The sequence below is a fragment of the Vidua macroura genome, chromosome 13 (genome assembly GCF_024509145.1).
Source record: "Vidua macroura isolate BioBank_ID:100142 chromosome 13, ASM2450914v1, whole genome shotgun sequence".
Lineage (NCBI taxonomy): Eukaryota > Metazoa > Chordata > Aves > Passeriformes > Viduidae > Vidua > Vidua macroura.
Window position 1 is genome coordinate 6,949,001 of NC_071583.1, and position 24,079 is coordinate 6,973,079.

General features: G+C 48.8%; 1 protein-coding gene across 2 annotated transcripts in view; it reads left to right on the forward strand.

Moving 5' to 3' along the window:
• PRICKLE2 (prickle planar cell polarity protein 2) overlaps nucleotides 1–24,079 on the forward strand; it is a 104,022-nt gene that overhangs the window by 67,514 nt on the left and 12,429 nt on the right. For both annotated transcript variants that reach the window (XM_053989700.1, XM_053989701.1), the window contains 6 exons: nucleotides 4,281–4,464; nucleotides 15,782–15,895; nucleotides 17,592–17,729; nucleotides 18,371–18,574; nucleotides 20,240–20,426; nucleotides 22,719–23,582. In XM_053989700.1, the coding sequence (XP_053845675.1) occupies nucleotides 4,281–4,464; nucleotides 15,782–15,895; nucleotides 17,592–17,729; nucleotides 18,371–18,574; nucleotides 20,240–20,426; nucleotides 22,719–23,582 (1,691 nt within the window). The remainder of the gene's footprint in view (nucleotides 1–4,280; nucleotides 4,465–15,781; nucleotides 15,896–17,591; nucleotides 17,730–18,370; nucleotides 18,575–20,239; nucleotides 20,427–22,718; nucleotides 23,583–24,079) is intronic.

Below are 24,079 nucleotides of genomic sequence, written 5' to 3' on the forward strand. Positions count from 1 at the left end.
CCAGAGATGGCAGAGGCTGTGCTTTGCTAACAGGGTTGTACAACAAGGGACTGCCTCGTCCCAGAGACCTCGCAGGTCAAGTGGCTTCATGTCAAGATCCATGTGGGTGAACCAAAGCTGGGAGTGTACTTCAGCATCCCAAGCAAGAGGTACTTTGAAGCCATGTTCTCTGCTTGGTGTGTTGGGTTCTTGTTTGCTTCAGATTTCCTTTGTGTGCCTGTTTTCATCTGTAGGGAGAAAAGGGCTGGTGTGGGGTGGTGGATCTATTTGCACCTTCCTCCTGCACCAGTATGTGGGTAAAGATGTGACTGGGAATGGACTTAAGGTCTCCTCTGAGGAGAGGACTTGCCCACTGTGCCAGGAGCACCATGTAAAAGCAGCCAATGCAAAATAAAACACATCCATCTTGTAACTTCGCTGGCCTTGAGGAGAAGAAATTTTTCAGTCTGCTTCTGAGACGTTGCTGCTTTGTACCATGTGAAGTCAATTCAAGGCAGGCTCCTTTCCAGCTAAATCTGACACCAGGAAATGTTCTTTTTCTCCCCATTTGCTTCCCGCCGTCCTGGCCCCAGTACAGGACAGCTCTGTGTGCAGCTCTGTGCAGAGCAGCCCTGCCGATGCTCCCCAGCCCGTGCCTCCTGCAGCAGCCTGGCTGCCGGCTGGCTCCTGCTTGCCTTTCCTCCCTGTCCACAAGCTACAGCTGCTTAAAAGCTCCTTTATTCACCCTCCGTGCTCAAGGCAGGCATGCTGTCAGCCATCCTTGCTTCGTTGTTTTCACCCCAGTGCTGGTGATATCTCTGAGTCACCGGGGCAGATTCTTCCCTGAGACAAGCCTGCAGACCTGGAATGGGAGCAAGATGGAAAGGCTCATGAATGAAGACGGAATTTCCAGACAGTGATTGGTGTTAATTTATTCTTGCTAAAAAAAAAAACCCGGCTGCCTGCACTCTTCTGAAGTCGTGCAAGGCTGCACAGGCAGCAGAGGTTGTTGTTGCTGAGGCTTTGGTGGTGGTGAGGCTTGGCCAGAGCCAAGCTAATGGGTTTCCCTTCGGAGGAGGTGCCACCCCACATGGGCTGCAGCTCCTTGTCCAGGATAAGGTGTGTGACACACCAATGTGCTGAGCATCTGCAGGCTCTGCTGCACTTCTCGTGGCAGGGGCTGAGGAGCTGCTGCTGGCAGGAGCAGCCAGGCAGGCTGCCAGCCATGGCCCTGCTCCTCTCCAACAGCCACCAGCGTGCCGCTGTGGCACCCACATTGTCACTGTGGTCACTGCAGGCACAGGCGAGCGCTGACACGTGCGTTGTCTCGCTTTGTGCCGCGCTGCTCTGAGTGCAGCAGGGGAAAATGTTTTTTTCAATTTCATCTCACATTTGAAATGTACATTCTGATATTAAATTTTTGCTATGGGGAATTATTTTTAATTATAGTGAGCTGGAAGATGATAAAATAAAGTTGAGTAAGTGGGACCTATGTGAAGAAGTCATGGAAACCTGATCATAGAAGTGGAAAGACACTCCTAGGACACTGGGTATTGTTCCCATGAAACAACATATCCTAATGTAAAGAAAATTGTAATTAAAGCTGTTAATCATCTGCTTTTAATGAGGGGGAAAAAGCTGAATATCTCAGAGACAAGATCTTGAATTTTGTACTTAGCCCAGGGATGTGGCAGAAACACCATGCCTGGAGATGGTCAAATTTTAATGGCGCAAAATTGTCCTGGCCTGGGGACATCACTACTGAGTAGATAAGCTACCCATGTTGTTTTCATCCTTTGCTTTTCTGACCAGGGAAGCCACCCACCAGCAGTACTCACTTGCCTGGGATGGAGCAGGAGGGAGGGTGGGGTAAACCAGCTTCCTGATGCAGTCCTCAGGCTGCTGGCTGCACGTGTGTGAGCTGGGGGGTGGGAGTGATCCCTGGAGTCTTAACTGATTATACATCTCACCTATTCAAGTCTTTGACACTGTTATTACAAGTCCTGATTTATTTAATTTATTAAAAGACAAGATGTCTGATGCTCTTCTGCCATGTCCCATCTCCTGAAGGGGATATATTTAGAGTGGGAAGGAGGAAGAAGCCTGTGGCTGGCTTTTTCCCCATCGTAGTGCTCATGCTCCCACTGGACTGTTGGGTTTGTCCCCCTTTGAAGCACATGATCAACATCCCAGAAGTCAAAATTTGGTTAAGTTCCTGAACTCCCTTAGAATAACTAACTCTAGTGACAAATCTGGGGCTCTATGAGTTATTCTTAAAATCTTGTTTCATATTATGTTGCTTTTAATCGTATCATGAAATGAGATGGAAACAGCAATAGTACCAGTGACTTTGCTGAGGCAGAATACCCATTCCACACCCTTCCACGGTAGCTGATTAATTAAAATATTCACATGAAATGGTACCTTGATTATTTTTTAAGGAAACAGCCAAAGGTGATGCCGAGACTCTCCGACTGGACGCAAACCAGACGCTGGAGTGTGTGGGGGTTGCTGTGTGGTTTAGATCTGATGAAAGGCAGGAAATGGGAAAATCTGGCAAATCTCCCTGGCTTGACTTAACGGAGCCTCTTGACTTTTGCTAGAGTGCGTTTTTTGTGCTGTAATGGCCAAATGGAAATTTAGACTTGAAGCTGGATCCGAGCACTGCTATGCTTAGCTGGCTTGTACACAGCAGTGAAAGAGAAGGAAAGGTGTTTAAAAATTCCAACCCCCAGGTTTAACTATTGCTTCCCTCTAAATTTCTTTGCTTTACCGCAGAGCAGAGATACCTGCAATAGCAACTGTACATTTCCCTTGATTTTGTGTGGTACCTTCTTATTTCTGAGATTTCTCCCTTCTGCTACCCAAGTGGAACCTTATCTCATTCCTCAGAAGTCAGTGGTGCTTCATTAGTGCAAATTAATTCAGAATCCTGTGTGGTTGCTCTAAAATAGATACCATTGACCCAGCCTGTGGAAAAGCATTGAGTTTTCAGAAATAGAAGCCAATTTATCAGCATTCCCTTTAACCTCTTTTTCTTTGTCAGGAGATGTTTTCAGCCAGGTTTGTCCTTCGCTGTTACTGTGGTGAAGGGGTGTGATGATTAGAGGGATGAAACACCTGTCCTGTGAGGAAAGGCTGAGACAGTTGGGATTGTTCAGCCTGGAGAAGAGAAGGCTCTTTGGTGACCTTATCAGCCTTTCAGTACCTGGAGGAGCCTACAGGATTGCTGGAGAAGGACTTTTTACAAGGGCATATAATGTTAGGACAAGGGGGGATGGATTTAAACTGAGACAGTAAGTTTAGATTGAATATTAGGAAGGCATTCTTTACTGTGAGAGGGGTGAGGCCCTGGCACAGATTGCCTGGAGAACTTGCAGATGTCCCATCCCTTGAAGTGTTCAAGGCCAGGCTGGATGGAGCTGTAAGCAACCCAGTCTAGTGGAAGTTGTCCCTGCCCATGGCAGGGGGTGTTGGAACTGAATGATCCTTAAGGTTCCTTTCAACCCAAACCATTCTATGAGCCTGTACTGTCCTGGCAGCCCTGCAGATAAAAGTTCAGGTTCAAGCCTGTGAAGAAAATCTGTCACAGGCCACAAGCTGGAGGAACAGCCCCTTTAAAGAAGCGTTAACAGATTCTTGCAGTGAATTAAGCTGATGGCTGTTAAATTGCAGCCTCTGTGGGCTGTTCTTTCAGTTCTTGTGCTTTCCTCCCAGAGCTACTGAGCTGTGGCATGTGCCACCGAGCCAGGTGGTTAAGACTCCACTGCAGTGTGAGTGTGGGTTTTGTAGCCTCCCTTAATTTAATTTAGCTTTGAATGTTCAGATTATAATCAATTTTTATGCTACTTTAATAAGCAAATTTATGCTGTTAGCATGCTAAAGAGACTTGTCATTCACAGCTTCCCAGTCAATCCACCATTTCCCATTTTAGCAAAGTGCTCAGTTGTCCTAAATTTGGTAATGACTCTACAGTTCTGGCTGGTAAGTCAGCCCCCACCAGGCATGGCCTGTGCCTGTGCTGGGCCCTGGAAATACTCTTTGTGGTGCAGTAAAGGGACAAGCAATTGCATATCCCCAAACTTTGGGCAGTCTGACTCGGATGGATTGCCAAGTGTTGTTACAGCAAATATGGACTTTTATTTCCCCCTCATAAGAGAGACAAATCCTGTGTTAGAAAATGCCTGAGCATAAGAAAGCGTTGAGTTTAGTCTCTGCAGGCCAATGACTGGCAGGAATCACTTTCTCATGTAAAGCACTGCTCACCGGGGCATCTCTTTTTCTCTCTCCTCACCTTACAGGAAGATTTGCCTTCACTGTAAGTGCTCCCAGGAAGAGCACATTGTAACAGTTATGCCTCTGGAGATGGAGAAGACAGTCACGAAGCTCATGTTTGACTTCCAGAGGAATTCAACTTCTGACGACGACTCGGGCTGTGCTTTGGAGGAGTACGCCTGGGTCCCCCCCGGCCTGAAGCCTGAGCAGGTAATGATGACACCACCCAGCTACCAGAAAATAGTTGGTTTTGCATAGAAATAGTTTACCTGATTTTTCTTCTAGAGGTGCAAGCACTTGTTGCGTGTGGCTGTGTCTGGGTGCACTAGAGAGACTTTGCAGGGTCTGAATGCTCAAATGGAACAAAACAGACACGTGATCCTTGCAGGACCTGTGGTTTTCTGCGTCTGTGGATGTAATTGGTAATTGAGAGGGGGGAAACAAAATACCTCCAGGATGGGATTTCTTGTGGTTGTGCAAGGGAAAAGATGTATCTAATGTTTCACTGGGAAAGAAGCGATGGGACTCAAGTGTTTCCCAGGGGCTCAGTGCTTGTGTTCTGCCCTCCTGCACTGTTCTTTGTGGTAAGTCCAGGGCAGACAGTCAAAGCTGGTAGATAACTCTGAAAAATGAGCCAAAAGCTTTGTGGTTTGGGTTTTCCAAGCATGATGTTTATGCCTTGCTGGAAGGAATAGCTTAAATAAAGCTCAAGTCTCTTGGTGCAGGATTGAGTGGGACAGATTAGACCTCAGTGTGCTCTGTGGAGCATGCACTGATTCTGCTCCTTCCAGTTTACATGATTCCTTTGACTTTTTACACTGGTCCTTTATATGTTCAAGTCGGAACTTCATTGGCAGTGGAGGTGGCAAAATGAGCTTAGCCTTCATAATTGCAGTATGATATGATATGGCAATAATTTTAAACTGTGTAAGGAGGCTGGAAGGGGGTGGAAAGCTTTCATTCTTACTGCCATAGTTGCTGTCCTTAAGTACTGTGTTTTCCTGTGCTTTTATTCAGACAGGCTTAGGAATTTCCTGAAATATTTTGGCACCACCCGTAGGCTGTAAATATTATCTGTCTGATTAGAGAAAATCCAGTTGTTTGGTGCTTGTTTCTTTTTTTTTTCCTTGTCTTTATAAGCCTTGCTCAGTGTTCACTTGAAACTCCACAGCACCATGTGTTTCATTTGGTGCCATCCAACCGTGCAAATCAGGCAGCAGCCTTGTTTTCTGTCGCCTTCCTTATGTCAGAGGCTCTCTTTTTGCCTCGCAGGAGGTACAAGATGTGGTGTGTGGAGAAATGCAGATGGTTCTGAAGTGGCTCTGCTGGTCCTTCGTGCTGTGGCAACATGAACTGGTTGGGTTTGGGGGTCCTGTTGGAGGACCATACCCAAGCTGGTGCCACCTGCTCTCATTGCTGGTTTCTGGCCAGGCGTGTCAGCAGCTTCTGGAGCTCAAGGTGGCCCATGTTCCTGTAGCTTTGGGTGGAAATACAGGTATTTAGTGACAGGTGGCACCTGACCAGGTAGACATGGTCTCTAATGAGTACATCATGGCATGGGCAGTGATTGAAACCCTCTTTCAGCATGGTGGTGACATTCCAGGAGACCTGTGTGCTTCTTTGATCCCTTAGGTGCTCTTTAAGTGTAGCATCAGGGAGTTGGGGATGCTCAGGAGGAAATAGAAGTCCATTATCTCTACCAGTAGCTATTGACATCTCATGCATTACTCAGATTAATGTGATTTTAGGTTCTTCCAGCATCTATTTCTTGCAAAGGTCGTGGTGCTCCTCAGTCCAAACACTCCTTTTCTCAGTACACTCCTCAGTCTGCATCACTGGGCCTTTCAGCAAATTTGCCACTTCAGACCTGTCTCTAATTGCAATGGAAATAAAGAGCAGCCATAAGCAGAGCCAGAGACAGTCCCTGAAATCCATCCAGCAGAGCTCATCTGCCAGCCCTGTCATGACTTTTCACATTAGATGAGCCACTAAGATGACAAAAGCGAGGAGTGACTTCCCTGGGCTGTGCAAGAGCCACACTGCAGGCCTGGGTTTGTCCCTGGGTGAAGAGCAGCACCCTGAATTTCATGGAATCACAGAATGGTTGTCCCGTGGCTGGGGATGCCCCATAGTGCAGGAGGAGCAATTTACGTCCCATGCTGCAGAGGAAATGCCTCTGCAGCATCTCACTGGGGATGTGCCAGTCTGCAGGCAGATGTGTGGTTTTTTGGTCAATGAGTCAGGTGTGTGCACGTGATGTGGAGCCTCTGCCAGGCTGGTGCCTGCCATGGGGCAGCTGGTGGGCTCTGCCCTGGCTGAGGGTAATGCTGTCAGGCTGGGCTGAAAATACAGATTAACAGGCAGGGAATTTTTCTCTGCCTCCTGCTGTTCCGCTGTTGTATTTTTTTGGATGTGAAACAGATTAAATGAAACAACTTTTTCCGCAATATTCTACTTTATTAAAATCTCAGAGCAGTATATGAACTGGGGAGGTAAGTGTTCCCCTGAAAGACTAATGCAATTTTCTTATTTTACTTGGACGACAGCCTCCCTGCTTCACTATTCTTGGGAGACAGAGCTCATGGCTCACTCAACACAGCAATTTACAGGATTTCAGTGGGGAGGAGTTGGCCTGCAAACGTGACATTGTGTTTTGGCAGTGTCCAAAGGTCATTTCAGTATTTGAAGAGTCCCTTCAATCCAAAGCTTAAATTACTGTCATCTAGAAGGGAATTGACTCAAACCTATAAGGTCTCAGTGTACTCCTGGACACTGACTCCGGCCTCAGCTGGTCTGTGGTACATGTCACTAGTGAAAATCATGTTGGTTACCCAATGCCCAGTACTGAAGACAAAAAAAGCATTGGTCCAATGTTCACAGATACTGATCCAAACATTGTAATGAGGAGTGGAGCTGGAAGTTATCCTTTATATTATGGCTCATCAGTGTGTAAGGCTAAAAAGGGCTTTACTCAAAAGCCATAAATGCAATATATTTCTAAATACACAGGGATATTAGGATAGTAATTTAAAAATTTATAGCACCACCCCTATATAAGGTATGATAAATTTTTTTCTGGTAAACCAACTAAAATGTATCAAGAAAGTAGGGTATAAACTGGAAGGGCACTGGAAATGTTATTTCATTGAGAAGCCTACAAGAGCTTAGTTTGTCCAGCCTAGCAAATTGTTCATTAGAATTGTTCTTCCCCCTGTTCATTAGAGAGGGAAGAGCAGTTATCCAAGCTCCAACTTTAGCCTAAGAACATGGACATAAACTGTCTACAAATGCATTCAGGCAGGAAATTGGAAGAGGTTTGAGACTATCAGAGGTGTAAGGCTCAGAGACAACCTGCCAGCCAGGAAAGTGACAGGTAAAAACCTAGGACTGAGCTCCATAAATCACAATGTGATAAGGAAATAGAGTTTCTTGTAGTAGCAATCAGCTACACAGGATGGCCAGGAGGCTTCTGTGGGGTCTAATCCCACTTGGATTGGATTCAATGAGAAGTTGTCTTACGGCAAAAGAGGGACTTCTCTTCTGGAAGATAGGGATGCAGATGGGAATGGCAGAGATGGGTGTACAGAAGCAGGGACATGGGCTTTGTGAAACGCTCTTTTTTTCTGCCTGCAGTTCAATGACTGGATAAAGAAATAAGTGTCAAAGTCTTTAAATGGGCAAACACCTTTAGAAGTGTGTCCTCAGCAAAGCAAAATCCCAGGCTGAGCCTGGCTGCAGAGACAGAGGAAGACATCTTTGGGAGTCAGTTTGTCTGCTGGGGCTGGCAGTCTGACAGCTGATCCTCCTTGCACTGACATAAGTTTGAGGGCAGATGCTTGAAAATAAGTCCTTTTGTGATGTGTTTTTCACATTTTTAGGCAAAGCATGTGTCTCAGTATTAGGAGCAGCTGGTTATGGGCAGAAATTTCCAATTAAACAAAAGATGGGGCTCTACTTCAGCCTCGCTGTGACTTTTTTGTATGGCTCTGGCATGCCAGCATCTGAGAATCTTGCATGTGCCGTAAGAACTTAATTCCCCCTTGTTGTCAACACAGTTGCTCTGGTCGAGTCCCTTAAAAAGTTATGAAAATCTCAGCTAAAATGAGCAGCATGAAGGTTCAGGGGACTATTTTTCTCTAAGGCAGCCATTAGAACTTGGACCTCAAGAGTTTTGCAGTGGTGTGAAACTTGTAGCTGTCACAGGGAATTTATTCAGGGGCTAACACACATGTTAATCCTTCTTCTGGATATTTTGGAAGACTTGTTGCTAGGGCTTGAGTTATAAAACCTCCAAGTTTCATCAGTTGCTGTTCAGGTCACAAAGTGAGGAAAGGAGAGCAGAGATGAACCTACATGGAACGTGCCTTTACACCTTACATAAAGATTTTCACCATTCTGGTGAGGCAGAAAGTACATTATGTGGGCCAGGCATCTCTGGGGGACATGTGTCTCACCTGTGCCTGTGTGTCACGGTCGTTGTACCATCTTGTTCTTTCTTGAGCCTTCTGAGTTCAGCAAACTGTTTCACTCCTCAAGAGACTGAAGTCTTGCAGGCAGCAAGGAAGGAGTAAAAGAGACCAAAGCAACCCTGTGCCCCACAGTACAGTGTGTAGTACTACACACTACTACCTGTGTAGTAGTGGGAAAGAGACAAGCTAATTTACAACCTGGTAGAGGCAGGACAAAAGGCCCATGAAGAGCTCTTCCTTCCTGGTAGATCCTGATCCTGAGAGCAGAGCAGTGTGGATGGAAAGCTGAGGACCCTGCGGAGAAGCTGTCCCTCGTGTACCCTGCTCCCAGGAGCTGCAGCTGCCTCTCATTTTGCCCACTTACACACGTGCACGCTGGAGTATTTTACCCAAAAGCTGCCTTTCAGCACATTTTCAAAAGCTCTCCAGTTTCACTTTGAGGTAGGGTCAGTCCATCACCTCCCAGGTGAACTCTCTCAGTATCTAAATAGCCCGGCAGTTAGCGGCTCTTATTTCAAGGCTGGAGCTGTCTAAATCCAGCCTCCAGGCATCAGACTGTGCCGAATGCTTCCCAGCTGCTGAATGGAGCAGCAGTCCCGCACATGGAATGCTTTTTCTGCGTGTGATGCCAGTGATGCATGACTTGGGGGCAGCTGGAGTGGGGTAGGAGGTCCTGGAGCTGTTCCCCTGCCCTGGAACAGAGTGGATGGAGATGTGTGAGGACATCCCATGCTGCAAAAGAGCCCATGGCAAAACCACGTGTCTGGACATTTGCTCCATTTCTGTATCCTGGGGTGTTGCCCTGAGCGTCATGAGCCAATGGAAGCTGTCAAAATTACTTAATACTTGAACAATCTTATTATCAGGGAGGGAATCAGCTACTCTTGGTAGGTCACAGAAACCACTCGCCTGACATGGTTTGCTCGATTCTGAAATTTGAAGAATATATATGGAGGTCAGCAGAGGTGAGAGGCAGGGGAGGAGCAGGGAGTGGAAAAGGAAACTGAAAACCCTGGACTACCCAATAGAAACTTCTCCTGGAGCTTTATTCCAGTGTGCAATTACAGCTTTTCTGAGTTGCGGTGTTATGCAAGTGTGCTACCCCATGCCTTAGAAATCCAAGAGCATGTTATGTGGGATACCCAGGGGAATGATCGGTGATGATCAATGCAGCACATGATCATTATCATTCCTGGTGCTCCAGGGGACCCTGAGCCCTGCATGGACCTCGCAGCATAGCCTGCTCTCCATGCTGTTGAAAGCACTGATCTGGCTCTTTTTAATCCAAATTAAATTCCTGCTTAAAAAAAAAGAAAAATCATGTCATAGGCTTTCACAAGTCTAAAACGTGTGGACGTAGGGCCTTCATTCAAACGTTCTCTTTGATGCCAGCAGGAAGCAGCGCTTCCGCGGGATCTCTCGCAGCCCGAGAGCTGCTCCAAAGGCTTGGCAGGGATGGATGTCGTTCTCGACTGGGGAGCAGCAGCGCTCCGACGCCTCAGCTGCCGTGGGAGAGGAGCGTGCGGAAAGCCGCAGAGCGTGCCAGAACAAATAGCACTTAGAAAAACGATTTTTCCTTTGTTCCCTGCCCGTGTCCCTCTGACTTAGGAGCGGGTTTCCAAGAGCAAGCGCAGCGTTGCGGGATGCCGGACTGCCCGGCGCCAGGACTGCATCTGCCTCCCGCTGCTGCGCCGGCGATGGGCGCTCGCAGGTCTGGGGGTGACAGGCCTGCTCCCAGCTGGGGCTTTGGGCTCCCAGGGGACACTCTGGATCCCTCCACGGTGCGTGCCTGCCTGCATCCCCATGCTTGGCAGAGCCAGCCAGCAGTTCCCACTCTTCATTTCAGAGCATCTGGCCCTGCTGTAAGGATTGTTTTGCTTCAAAAAAATAAATCAGTGTTTTGTATCCTAATGGCCTTGGAAAAGGAGGACGTGCCAGACTCAGGCCAAAGCACACTGAACCCGTTTTCCAGGCTCACACGTGCTGTCATCTGTGGAGCTTGTGTGTGAGTCAACGTGTACAAGCACTTGCAATGTTTCACAGACATATTGGGAAGGTTATTTGCATGTGGTTTGTTTGGGATTTTTTTCCCCCTTGCTTTTGCAAGGGAGCCAGCAGGAATGAGAGACATACAAAGCATCAGGTACGTTTGTCTGTCAATTTTACGTGCTCATTGTAAAGGATCATTAAAGCCTGACGTGTGCTGTTCAGAAGCTGGCACTGGGGAGGAGCAGGCAAGCCACAGGAGCAGCCCTGCTCGCCCAGGCCAGCACAGGCTTGTCGGAGCCACTGGCTGCCTTCTTCCCTCAGCAGCCAAATCCCGTGGGAGTTTGCACGCAGCAGTGAGCCAGAAGAAGGGGCCACAATTGAGCACACACACATCAATGTGCCACCAGCTCCCTGTGCTGCCACGGGACATCCCTGGCTGTCATGTAATGGGCTGCCAGGGCTGTGATACCCTGGCATGTTCCCAGGGGTAGTGATGCTGTCCTGGGCATGGGGGGACACTGGGGAACGCTGTATTTTGAACAGACACTGCTGTGTGTGATGCTTTACTGCACTGTGCCTGAGTGCTGGCTGACTCACCAAGATCCCCTTTTTGGGAACATCCGTGTTCAGGCACCCCACTGCACACAGGCCAGCACGTCCTGCCCTCACAGGGCTCTTTGCAAAAGCCTTGCAGTTGGTTTTGCAGTTGGTTTGGTTTCAGGAGAGCCAGGCAGGCTGTGCTGGAGCTGTGAGGGCTGAGCAAGTCGGCACCCGTGCCAGGACACCGTGAGCTCCTTTGTAGTCCATCCCAGCCATACAGTCATCCCAAACAGCCCGGTTTGGTGGGTGCTTTAGGAAGGGGTGTTGTGCTCAGGGCGAGTACAGCCAAATGCTACTTCCCAACAGCAATTTGTGGCGTAAGAAATATGATATTTCCCCTCCACCTCCTTTAATTCATTGATCAAAGAGATCCTTCACCAATAGTTTGAATTTACAGGATGTTTGCAAACTTTTCCTTCTAGGAGGTGTAAGGCTTTGCTCACAGATATGCTCATGTGGGTTTTGTCTTTGGTCACCCTGGGACCGCCAGGACAAGCTCTAGTCCTGCCTTTATTTAGCAGGGCCAGAGTAGGTTTGTAAACTGTCAAAGTTTAACTGGAAACATACTCCAAACCTAAGAAGACCACAGAACACAAAGGCATTTGTAAACTAATGTAATTACTCTCCTCAGTGCCTTTGAATAAAGTTGGCTCCAGTTTAAAGGCTTTTTCCTACCCTGTTTTTACATTATGTTCTTTCCTTTCTCCTGGTTTGTTACTTTTTTAATTCCTACCTCCCCCTCTTCCCCTCCTCCATTTTAGCATCAAGCAGCTGTTAATTTCCAAAATGCGTATCAGTTTTTGTTAGCAAAACCTGGTGTTTGGACATTTTCCTTGTGAAGGTGAGAATAACACCTTGGGAATCTGCTGTGCTAGGTTCTGGTAGCATGGAGCCTGTCCAAGTGGGACCTCCCTGGGGCAGGATGGAGCTTGCCCAGCCTGCCAGTATCCCATGGCACCTAGCACCCACAGCTCTCCCCACATCCAGTGTACTGGCCAGACTATGCCCATGGCATCTGCGACCTTGAGATGTTGTGTGAAGCTTTACTTTAACTCAGCATGATGTTTTTCAGTCTCTTCTGGGATTTCTCTCATGCAGAAGTCAGAGTGAAGTGGAACAAGTGGGAAAACTGAGGATAAAACCTAGTCCAGCCCCACAAGTGGCTCCTGTGTGTTAATAATGTTTGTTGGAGTAACCAGGGGCAGAGCAGATCTGTTGCGAGGGGCAGTAGGAGGATGCAGAGCTGCTGTGTTGTACAGCAGAAGTATTTAATAATAAAACAGTTAGAGATACTGCACAGTTTAAAGAGGAAATGTTATCTCTCCGGGGTCACTGCCTGCACTGTTATCCTTATCTGGATTGCAGAGCCTGTAAGGGCAGTGAGGAGCCATCAGCAGGCACGTGGGGGGTCTGGCCCTGGCCCTGCAAGGCTCACCAGCTCCAAGGCTTGTGCGTGCTGCAACACAGAGCTGGATGGAGGAGGAGTTACTTTAGCATAAAACAGTGACCTTTTATACAAAAGCAAAGTGCAGACTGAGCAGTTTTGGTTTCCCAGCAAGATAACACTTTCTGCAGGCTTTTTCCCTGAAAAGCCAGGTTGATCTAAGAATCCCCTTTTCCTTCTTTATTTTTGGGCATCATGCAGGCCTGTTCCAGCCCAGCTGCCAGCTGCTCCCACGCCAGGTCAGAAATGCTGTGGGCAGCCAGCTGGGCACAGAGGCAGGCACATGGGCAGCCTGTGACCCTGTCCCTCCCAGTCTTGGGTCTCCCATCCAAGGAGCTGGGTTCATGCCATGAGAACAGGAGATGGATCAGAGAGTGTTATATGCACAGGCGTGGCCTAATGTCAGCCTGGGCAAGGGCTGTCCTTCTGCTCTTCATCTGCCCTCTGGGTGGATCTCTTGGGATAGAAGTGATGTCCCGGGTGAAAGGATCTGTGCATCCCTCTGGTTCAAGGGGATGGTGGCTGCAGAAAGCCATTGGCAGGCGTAAGGATTTTCTCCTCATGAGATGTTCCACAGGTACTGGACAAGGATTGGCGGCTGCCTCTGCTCCATCCTCTCCATGAACACTCCTCTAGAAGGTCCCTGTGGCTGATGCAGATCCAAAGCAAACCCTTTCAGGTTATTTCAGGCAATGGAACACAGGTTGGAGCCTGTTGTATTTATTTTGTTTTGCTTCTCAAACCAAATTGCCCATCCCTGCCAAGCTATGTTGCTGGTGTGATGGGAACCAGTTCCTGCAGTCCTGCTGGGAATAAATGGAAAACTTCCCAGCGGAAGCAGGAGCGGAGCTGGGCACGTACGTCCTGCTGGATTGTGCTCCGGGAAGGCAGCACCCAGGCAGCTGAAGGAAGAGCTCCCATCCTTGGTTTTTGCCCAGGGTGAGCGTCTTGGGGTTCATCACTTTAGTAACTTGGCGGCTCTTCAAAAAAAAAAGTAATTTATGGTCTCCACCAACTTCAAGGACTGGGTGGGCAAAAAAACTTCATTGCAAGAAATCAAAACACAAGCTAACCAATGTGAGCACAGGGCACAGTGAACATCCTCTCTGCACGTGGGGAATTTGGCAGGAGAAGCCACAGGAGTGTGTGCTGGCCAGGCACGCACAGCGTGGCCGTGTGGAAGCCTGGCAGCCCAGGAGAGGGTCTGGTGTGGCAGCTGGGGCATTGCTGGGAGATTTTCAACTGCAAACTCTGCTGCAGACTTGCTGCATGAACTTAGGGAGCTCATTTAACATCATGATGCTGCAATTAGTCCTTTGCAATGTGTATATTTGCTACCTTGTGTAGCATGTCATAAGAATTTTAGTGTTTTTAATGTGCTTTGATGTTCCTGGATGAAGGATGCTCTATAAATGCAAAGTAAGTATTCTAATGTATGCAGTTTGTTTTCTTTTTAACATAACAAAATACTTTGCAGCCATTCTTTCTTTGACAGTTTCCATAGCTGGTGGGTCTGTTTCTGCTGTGCCTTAGCAAAACAAATTTAGGGTTTTGCAGTGGCATATGCTCAGCATGTTCCTCAGCTTTGCAACACAAGCAGTTCCCTTGTCATCAGCACTGCAGACCTGCGTGTGGAAATCTGCTAAAATCTCCCTTTCTGGAAAACCTGATGATGGGGGAAGGAGGATGGTGACATCAGTTTGGGAGGAACCATAAATTGAGAAAACCACTGAAGCAGCTCTTGCTCTCAGGTAGTTCTGAATGAGAGCAGGGAGTGAGATGAATGCAGAGCAATTATTCCTGAATAAAGCTAGGTTTGGGTAGTTATTCTGGAGTAAAAGGATATTTCTTTCTGTAGAAGATAACTGCGTGTGAGCCACCCCCGTCAGCCTGCGAGCCCATGGGTGAGCTCCCCTGCCAGCCAGCCCTGTGTGACCAGCTCGTGTCCCCATTCCTCCCAGTGACCCACAGCACCCTGTCATCCACAGATGCTGTGGGGCTGTGCAGGCAGGGAGGGCTTCTCTGGAGAGAGCTGGCCCAGGTGATGCTTTCTAGGCCAAAGTCCAAAGCACACAGCAAGGGGAAAAGCTGATCAGAAACTACTGCAAAGGAAGTGTTATTTGGGAAAGCCCTGTGAAAGCTGCAGGCAGTGCAGCCACTCCAAAATGAATTGCTGATAGCTTAGGGAGCATCTCGGGGCTAATCCCACCATGGCAAAGGCAGAAAGCTGTGTGCACTGGGAGAACAGCCTGCATCTCTCCAGCCAAGAGCAGATTTAAGGAAGCCAGCCAGCCCTCTCCTTCTGCCCAAGCATCTGGAGACATCTGGGGCTGCAGTGAATCCCAGGCCCAGCTGAGCTTACCTTTACCTTCTCCTGGTTCTTCCCAAGCTGGCCATTTCAGAGCGGATCCTCAGCCAGCGAGTCTCCTCCCGGTGCTGGCCCGGCCCTTGAGTGCACATCCCAGGTGTGGCAGTCGGAGGAGAGATGCTGGGGTTCAGGGTGTGCTTCCTCTCCGGGCTGCACTGCGCTCCCAGCGTCGGGCACGCTGCTTCTCAGCCTTTTTAATAGCTGATTTTAATTACACGCTCTGAGACGAAAGAGAAAAACTAAGCCTTCCAACAGATTTTATCTGCTGTTTATTTCCACAAATTGCTGCAGAAAAAGGCCCGGAGGGGTTTGATGGAGGTGGAGGCTGAGATAGCCGGCAACACAGAGACTGCTGGGGCGCAGCCTTTTTAACCTCCCTGCCGAGGCAGGTGCCGACACATCCCCGCAGCCGGCGCAATGCTCACGCTATGGAGGCTGACAGAGCAAACGGTAACGTGCCCACCTCGCCGGGGCTGCCACCCCTCTGCCTTGGAGGACAAAAGAAAACAAACCTGAAGCAGTTCCTGGCAGTGTTTCCCTGCTCAGAATCTTGGGGAAGACCCAGCGCTTGCTGCCTCAGGGGGTGGCTGCTGGCCGGGCATAGGGGCATGGGCTCGGCCAGGGAACCCCACTGCAGTCCCCTCTCTTGCTCCGTAGGTGCACCAGTACTACAGCTGCCTGCCCGAGGACAAGGTTCCCTATGTCAACAGCCCGGGGGAAAAATCTCGCATAAAGCAACTTCTTCACCAGCTGCCACCACATGACAATGAGGTCAGTATCCAGAAAATGTCCTTGGACATCAGCACGGCTGCGGGTGGGGAATGGACGCTCCTCCTGGGGTTGTTTGTGGGAAGCGTGGCTTTCCTTTCTCAACTCCTTTTGCTTTTCAGGAGAATATACTTGAATTTCGGTCATGTTGCTATTTAAGTTGCCATATTTGCTTCCTGCTTTGATTGTTGGCAGTAGGGAGTTGTTTGTTTCTGAAGTTAAATTTTTTTTAAGTCATGTTTCTTCAGCTGTCTGAAATAAAAGCATTTTCTCAGCCCTTGGAGGCCAAGGCCCTGTTAAAAGTGGCTTGGAATGCTGTTGAGATTATCTAGAGACAGATTCAAAGTTGCAAAAGCCTTTTCCCAGGTGCTGCTTCCGACTCACCTTGGAGTGGGAGTAAGTGTGCTAAGGAGGGGCTTTCTGGGCTGAGCCTCACGAGCTGGGAGAGCCTGCGAGGCCGCAGGTTGAGTCAAAACCAGTCAGAGCAAAATAAACCTTCTTACCTCTCACAGGAATGATGTGAGGCAGCAAAAAGGGTCTGGTCTTTGACGTCCTGATCTCACCAGTGAGAACACTGGCTTCTGGTAGCCCACAAAATTTCCCTGTGTAAACAAAAAAATTATTTTCATGCTGCTTTCTGAAGAAGCCGCTCTGGGAAATACGTGCAGGTAACTTGTTTGATCTCAGTCAGATTTTTACAAGTTTGCCTGCATGTGGCTGGGTGCCATGGGCACAGCACTGTCAGCATGAGGGGAGCTCCAGGCACAAAGAAGGGACTTCTTCCCGTACACCCTTGGGTCCCAACCTGCCTGCCTGCTTCCCTGGCAGCTGCTGGACACCTACGGCCTCTGACAGCCAAAAAACATAAGAATAAATACACACAAATGCTGCTACTGCAGCCTGTTTTCCTGCAAGTTGGACTTGCAGGTCTATGTGTATTTTCTGCAAATTGGCAGATTTTACATCCAGTTTCCCTTTATGCTCAGTTTTGCTCCTTTTAACATTCAAGGTGTGCTGGTTGATCATGTCAATAGCCCTGCTCAGCTCCATGAGCCTGCTCTCCCAAGTAACGGAGGGTGGATTGTGTGCTGGTGCTACATTTGACCTCCCTGGCTCTTCAGTTGTATTCCCCATTGAAAAGCAACCAGCCAAGAGCTAAGCCTGCAGGATGGAAATAGCCAGGAAAACCTCAGAGTTTTATAAGCTTCAGGGAAATTGCATCATTCATTGTTTGTATCCTTTTATTTTACTTATTTCCTTATTACCTTCCAATGCAGAGGTTTTGCAAATGAACAAGCTTGATCCTGTGCTGGAAAAATAGTTTACAAGTCACTGGAACTCTGTCTTTTGTGCAGAGAAAAGGGTCTGTGCTCTAGAAATGCCACTGTAATATTATGAAGACCTCTGCCACAGGAGGCTGATGGAGAAAGCAGGAAAACCATCAGTCCAATTGCTGCTCTGGGTGCAACTCTGAGAACCCAACTTTTAAGACTTTTCTACAAATTGAGCGCCCAAAGAGCAACAATCCTCCTGCCCTTTTTTCTCATCTCAACCTCTTGAAATTCTGACCAAACCTCAGATTTCTGAAGCCCATTGTTTCTCCAGCCTCCCCACATCCAAGGGCAGAGGTTTGCAGGGCCCATGGAATGGTGGCAAGCCAGGGACACCCCAGGCACTGAGCATCACTTGTGTTTTTTAGGTTCGCTATTGCAACTCATTGGATGAGGAAGAGAAGAGGGAGCTCAAACTCTTCAGCAACCAGAGGAAGAGGGAAAATTTAGGGAGAGGCAATGTTCGGCCATTCCCTGTAACCATGACAGGAGCCATCTGTGAGCAGGTGGGTAGTGGCTGATGAACTGGTACTTGCATCACTCAAGTGAAACACATCTCCTCTGAAGACAGGCTGAGAGAGCTGGGGCTGTTCACCCTGGAGAAGAGAAGGTTCTGGGGTGCCTTAAAAACCTTTCCAGTACCTAAAGGGACTACAGGAGAGCAGAACGGGGACTTTTTACAAGGGCCTATATTGATAGAGGGAACGGCTTTAAACTGACAGAGGGCATGTTTAGATGAGATATTAGAAAGAAATTCTTCCCTGTGAGGGTGTTGAGGCACTCGCACAGGTTGCCTAGGGAAGTTGGCTACTTCATCCCTGGAAGTGTTCAGGCCAGATTAGATGAGGCTTTGAGGAACCTGGTCTAGTGGAAAGTGTCCTTGCCCGTGGCAGGGGGATTGAAACTGGATGATCTTCAGGTCCCTTCCAAGTCCCACAATCCCATGATTTAATGACACGAAAGAAACATCTGCCTGTGGCCCTGCCAGGTGTGAGTGCTGGGGTCTGTCAGGGCACCTTTCAGGATATTTGACATGGACTTGTCAATCCATCTCCTGGCATTATGCAGGGCAGTGATTGTGAGAGCATCCTGTTGGTGGCAGTGGGGTCACTCACACGCCTCCGTTAATCCCCGGCTTTTCTGACAGTGCGGCGGCCAGATCAATGGAGGGGACATGGCCGTCTTCGCCTCACGAGCAGGACACGGCGTCTGCTGGCACCCTCCCTGCTTCATCTGCAGTGTCTGCAACGAGCTGCTGGTTGACCTGATCTACTTCTACCAGGATGGGAAGATCTACTGTGGCAGGCACCACGCCGAGTGCCTCAAGCCCCGCTGCGCCGCATGCGATGAGGTAAGAGACAGCATCTACCATGAGCTGCTGCCCACTGGGGTGGCACAGGAGAGTTGGGTGGCATTTCCCCTCCATCCCTGACTTTTTCTTGGAGGCATACACACCAAACCGATGGCTTGGCTTTGCCAAGGGCTCAAGCAAGCTTTTCCTGAGGTTTCAGATATTCTTAGTTGCAGTCTGCCTAGGACTGTTATGAGTTAGGACCTCATCTACACACAGGAAGCTGGGGGGTTTCCATGAGTGTTTCCAGTAGAAGCACAGCCCCCTGGCTTTGTGTGTTTAGCCCAGCTGGGTGTGGTGATCTGCCCTTCTCCTCCACTTCCCCAGAAGAAGCCCCTGGTGGGATGAGTGCTGTATTTCTTACAAGTCGGTCATGTCTGAGTACACGCCGAGCTGAAATAGGCTTTGAGAGAGGCGATTAACAGGCTATAGGAAGCTGAACAAATAGAATACAAAACTGAGATAGAAAACCATACAGAGTCGCCTCTGAGCACTTCTCAAGTGTCAATCTCTGTTTAAAAGGCTTGTGAAGGAAATTGCTCTGGTTTTTAAAGTTATGAAAACCATAGTGTAGAAAACTGTCTGTACTATAAAATACCACGTCCCATCCTTGTAAGCATGTAATAGTAAATATCCAAGGCTATATGCACTTCAGTATAAAGAGCATTGACGTATGTGTCCAATTAAATTTGTAGTGTTACTAGTGACAGACAACCCTAACCATTCAACTAGATCTATTTCTTTGTAGCTTAGGCTGGCTAATTTTTTTTTTCATGTATTTTTTATCCCTGCAAATTCTCGTTTAATTCTTTCATTCAGCCCATTCTTCAGCATGCTTTTCTTCCCCTAAAACATCAAGTACTAATTGTGAGAAACAGTAATTCAGGGGTAGGAGGATCTGCAAGGGAAAAGCTTTTGGTGTACCCTGTGCCAGTGTAGAGAACCAGGGAGCAGATCTGGGGCTGCTGGCTCCCTTGGCTTTGGGAGTTGAGATGGGGGGGGGATGAGAAGAAGACACAGCAAGAAAGCATCTGCTGAAGACATTTTAGATGGCTGCTTCTCCAACTCATCCTTAACAGCGTTCTGTGCCTCAGTTTCCTCACTAGCATAATGACTGCAATCACTTTTATAGACACCCAGACTGGGGTAGGAGCAAGATGTGGAGCCAAGGTAGCTCCATCTTTTCTCCTCTCTAGAGAGCTGCCACTTTTCCTTGTGTTTTTTCTCATCCTTTGTGGTCAGGTCCCTGTTTCAGAGATGAGAAAATGTGTTCCAGTAAGCGGCTGCTCTGTTCTTCAGAAGTCCACCAGATCGATAGGTTGTATCTAAGTGTGTTTATTACCCTGATCGACCTCTCTGTTTGATGGGTGAGCTTACAAGCACATTACAGCAGCTCTGCCTTAACACTTCGTAGTCTGGGCACTAACATGCTTCTGAGGAATTTACATTTTAATAGATTTTCCTAAGAAATTATGGGTGCCCCTGCCACAAACCAAACCATGGGAGTTTCTCATGCAGGACTGGGGGAGTTAGCTGTAAAATTTGGAGGTTGCACCAACAAAGGGGCACATGTGCCATGCAGGGTAGGAGACACAAAGATTGGCGTCTGCATCCCGGGTCCCTTTTCTGACCAACCCCTCTCCACGCTCGCGTTTCTTCCCGCAGATCATTTTTGCCGACGAGTGCACTGAGGCCGAAGGGCGGCACTGGCACATGAAGCATTTCTGCTGCTTCGAGTGCGAGACGGTTCTGGGGGGGCAGCGCTACATCATGAAGGACGGGAGGCCCTACTGCTGCAGCTGCTTCGAGTCCCTGTACGCCGAGTACTGCGACACCTGCGCCCAGCACATCGGTACGTGCGCGAGGGCACGGCCCCGCTGGGAGCTTGCTTCTGACGAGAGCTGGTGCTTTAAGTCCTTGACAGCACCGCGGGGCTGCGGGCAGGACTGTGCATGGCTGGGGCGACCAAATGTGCTTGTGACTCTCTCCCATCCCACCAAGGAGGTAACATGGTGATTTATTTGGTTAAACTGCTGTTTATCGCTTTTGGTAGTCAGAGAGGGGAGGATTATCATAGGGCAACTTCAGGAGCAATGGCAGCTAGGGAAAGCTTTCTCTGGCGTAATAAAATTTCTCTGGCACGTTTTTTTCCCTTTAAATCTCATTTTCTTGTAAACAGCCTGGCTCTTCAACTCAGATTTTTCCCATCCAAGCTTGGCAAAGGATCACATGATTTGATGAGCTACTGTCAGAAAAGATGCTTGTTCATTAGGCATCATTATTGTTTCTGAGTCTTTTTCAATCAACTTGCAGATAGATGTTCTCAGAGAGAAAGAAATAATGCATCAGGGTCAATTTATGTTTCTAGAGCAGTGATTTAAAATGCACTTCAGTCAGGGGGCTCGCTGTCCCCAAGCTGGGTGGGCTGGGAAGCCCCTTGCTGCTCTCCCCAGCCCTCTTTGCCCCTTGGCTGAGCACAGTGAGCATGCAGACAGCCCTTCCTTTGTCCATGGAGGTGAGCTCACATGTTCAAATACTTCATATGTTGCAGAAGAAAAAAAAACAAACATTTTGCTCCCATGCAGCAGCCAGATGGCACAGGGAGGGGAAACACAGGGTTTTCAGTGAAGCACTTGGAGGATGCATCTACTGTGACCTGCAGCACATCCTTCCCAAAATCTCAGCTGCAGAAAGGTGAAGAAGCAGCTGATAATGTTTCTTGCATGGTCCCTTCTCTTACGCTTCCCCCATCTGCTGTCCTTCACTCCAGCTGGCCCACTGGAGCCTGCTGACTGTCAGGTTTTCAGGGCAAAATGTCTGGCTTGGTGCATATTTGCACATTTCTAGCAAAGGAGGGACTGCAACCATTTTGCTGCAAGTCGTTCATAGTGGTGAACAGGGCACTGTGCTGACAAGGTACATAAATCAGAGGTAAGCATGTGATGAAGCCTTGTAAGGCTTGCGTTTGGTAGGTGAGGATGAAGTAAAGAGGCTGCACTCCTTCCTCTGCAAGATGGCTTTGGGCAGTGGAAAAGGAGCTGATAAAATCCCACCCACCGTCTTGTCTCTCTTTTGCCCACAAGTGTAGCACTCCCATCTGTATAAAAGCATTTTGCTCACTATAAAGGGAGGAAAAAACTGATTATACCAAACCTAATTTAGCTTGGAATAAAACAGACCATTAACATACTGCTCATTTATAAGTTACCTGGCAGCACTTGGCCCCACAGCGGGTGAGCAGGCACGTGCTGTGCACATGTGGTGTAGCACCCGCCGTGCCAGCCAGCCCACACTGTGCGTGGCAGTTTCTTAGGGAACAGAGGCAGCGAGGGCTTTGGCCAGGAACAGCAGCTTAAACAAGTGTGTAAATGTTATAATTGAAACCTCAGGAGGTTTGCTCACAGCTCTGACTGAGAGCACTGTGCAGATGTTGCTCCCTGGGGTTTGGCTGGAGGGAGACAGACTGTCTGTGTCAATTCCTTTACTGAACCCAAGGGGGGCCTGGTGAAGCAACCCAGGAAATGTGGCTGGGTGCAAGGCAAGGGTGTGTGCTCGACCCCTGGGACCAGCTCTTTTGAAGCCAAAATAAAGTTAGGATGGGACCACAGTAGCATCAAGGGACAGGGTTGTCATCTGCTCTGTCACATACTTAACCAAGGCAGCACAAATTCCTCATTACGGTTTAGCTGGAGGCTTTTTTTTTTTTTTTTTTAATAAGCAGCATATTGCTTTTACTTCAAGGACTTTATGGAGAACTTCTTGCATTCCTTTGCTTTATGATCGGAAATATCCCCATTTAATACAAAATAGCTTGAGGCGTGGGTCTGCTGCCTTTCCCAACACTGAGTAACTCCCAAGCAAAGGCCTGGAATTAGAATTGGGAAGAATTAAAAATGATATTAACTTCATGCATCAGAGAAACCCTGAAAAAGGGCTTTCAAGAGCGAGGCTGAGTGCATGTCACTCACAGGGGATCCTAGAGTCATAGAAAGGAACCTTAGAGGTCAACTCATTCCAGCCACCCACCATCAGCAGGGACACTTTCCACTAGACCAGATTGCTCAAGAGCCCATCCAGCCTGGCCTTGATGCAGGTGTTAAGTGCAGTGCTAGATGGCCCTGACACTGTGATCTTCTCCCTCAAGGCATTGACCAGGGCCAGATGACGTACGACGGCCAGCACTGGCACGCCACCGAGACCTGCTTCTGCTGCGCCCAGTGCAAGAAGTCGCTGCTGGGACGGCCCTTCCTGCCCAAGCAGGGCCAGATCTTCTGCTCCAGGGCCTGCAGCATTGGTGATGACCCCAACGGCTCCGACTCCTCCGACTCGGCTTTCCAGAGCGCGCGAGCCAAGGAATCCCGCCGCAGCGCCAAGATCGGCAAGAACAAGGGGAAGGGCGAGGAGGGGGCGCGCAGCCCCTGCAACCAGCTGCAGGTCACCTCCAACCGCCTCTCCACCGACGTGGACCCGCTGTCCCTGCAGATGGATCTGCTGAGCCTGGCCAGCCAGACACCGAGCCTCAACAGGGACCACTTGTGGAGGAGCCGGGATGAGCTGTATCACTATGGGGGCAAAATGGAGCAAAGCCAGTCCCAAACCCCCTTGCAGCTTCTCAGCCAGTGCAACATAAGAACCTCCTATAACCCCACCCAGGTCCCAGGCTCGCAGTCGGATTTATGGGCAAAACACTTCAGCAACCAAAAGAGGAGCTCCTCATTGGCCATGAAGAGCCATGGTGGCAGCTTCATCCAGGACTGCAGAGAGGACTACTACTCAGGGAGGCTCCGCTCGCAGGAGAGCTACAGTGACATGTCCAACCAGAGCTTCCCAGAGACCAGAGGAAGTGTCAAAGTCCCCAAGTATGAAGAGGAAGAGGAGGGTGGGATGCCAGCATCACAGTGCCGCACACGTCACCCCATCAGTGCCCTCAAGTTCACAGAGGACCTGACACCCACCGAGCAGACTCCCCGGGGCTCCATGGAGTCCCTGGCACTCTCCAATGCTACAGGTAAGTCACCCCTGCTCCTGCCACCCTGAGACCACCCCGGCACACCCTCCATGCAGTTGAATCCCTTGTGTTCTGGTGTCTTCCCAATATGAGGGTAACCAAGCTTGGGGACCACTGCTCAGTGACACAGACTTGTCTGCCTGGTCCTGACAAGCCTGACAGTTCCTCTCCATTTGCTTGCTTGTTTACCAAATGCAGAGTTTTATAGATAGCTGGCCTTTCTGTGCAGCTCAAAACAAATGTTTTCAAAGTCTTTAATCCTCTCTTTTGTGAAGAGAGGGGGAAAATCAAGGCCAACTGCTAACACAGAGGCAGATTCCAGTTTTCAGCACTTGAAGGACTGCTGTCAGCTGCCCTTGCAAGCTAAAAATATTTTTGAATGCCTTGAAATAGGCCCAGTTAACCCCTTTTGAATGTTATGCAGTCCTCAAGCACGTGACTAGTTAAAAGAAGTTCCTCCCCCTCTCTGCACAGCTCTTTAATTCCTTTTCCCCAGC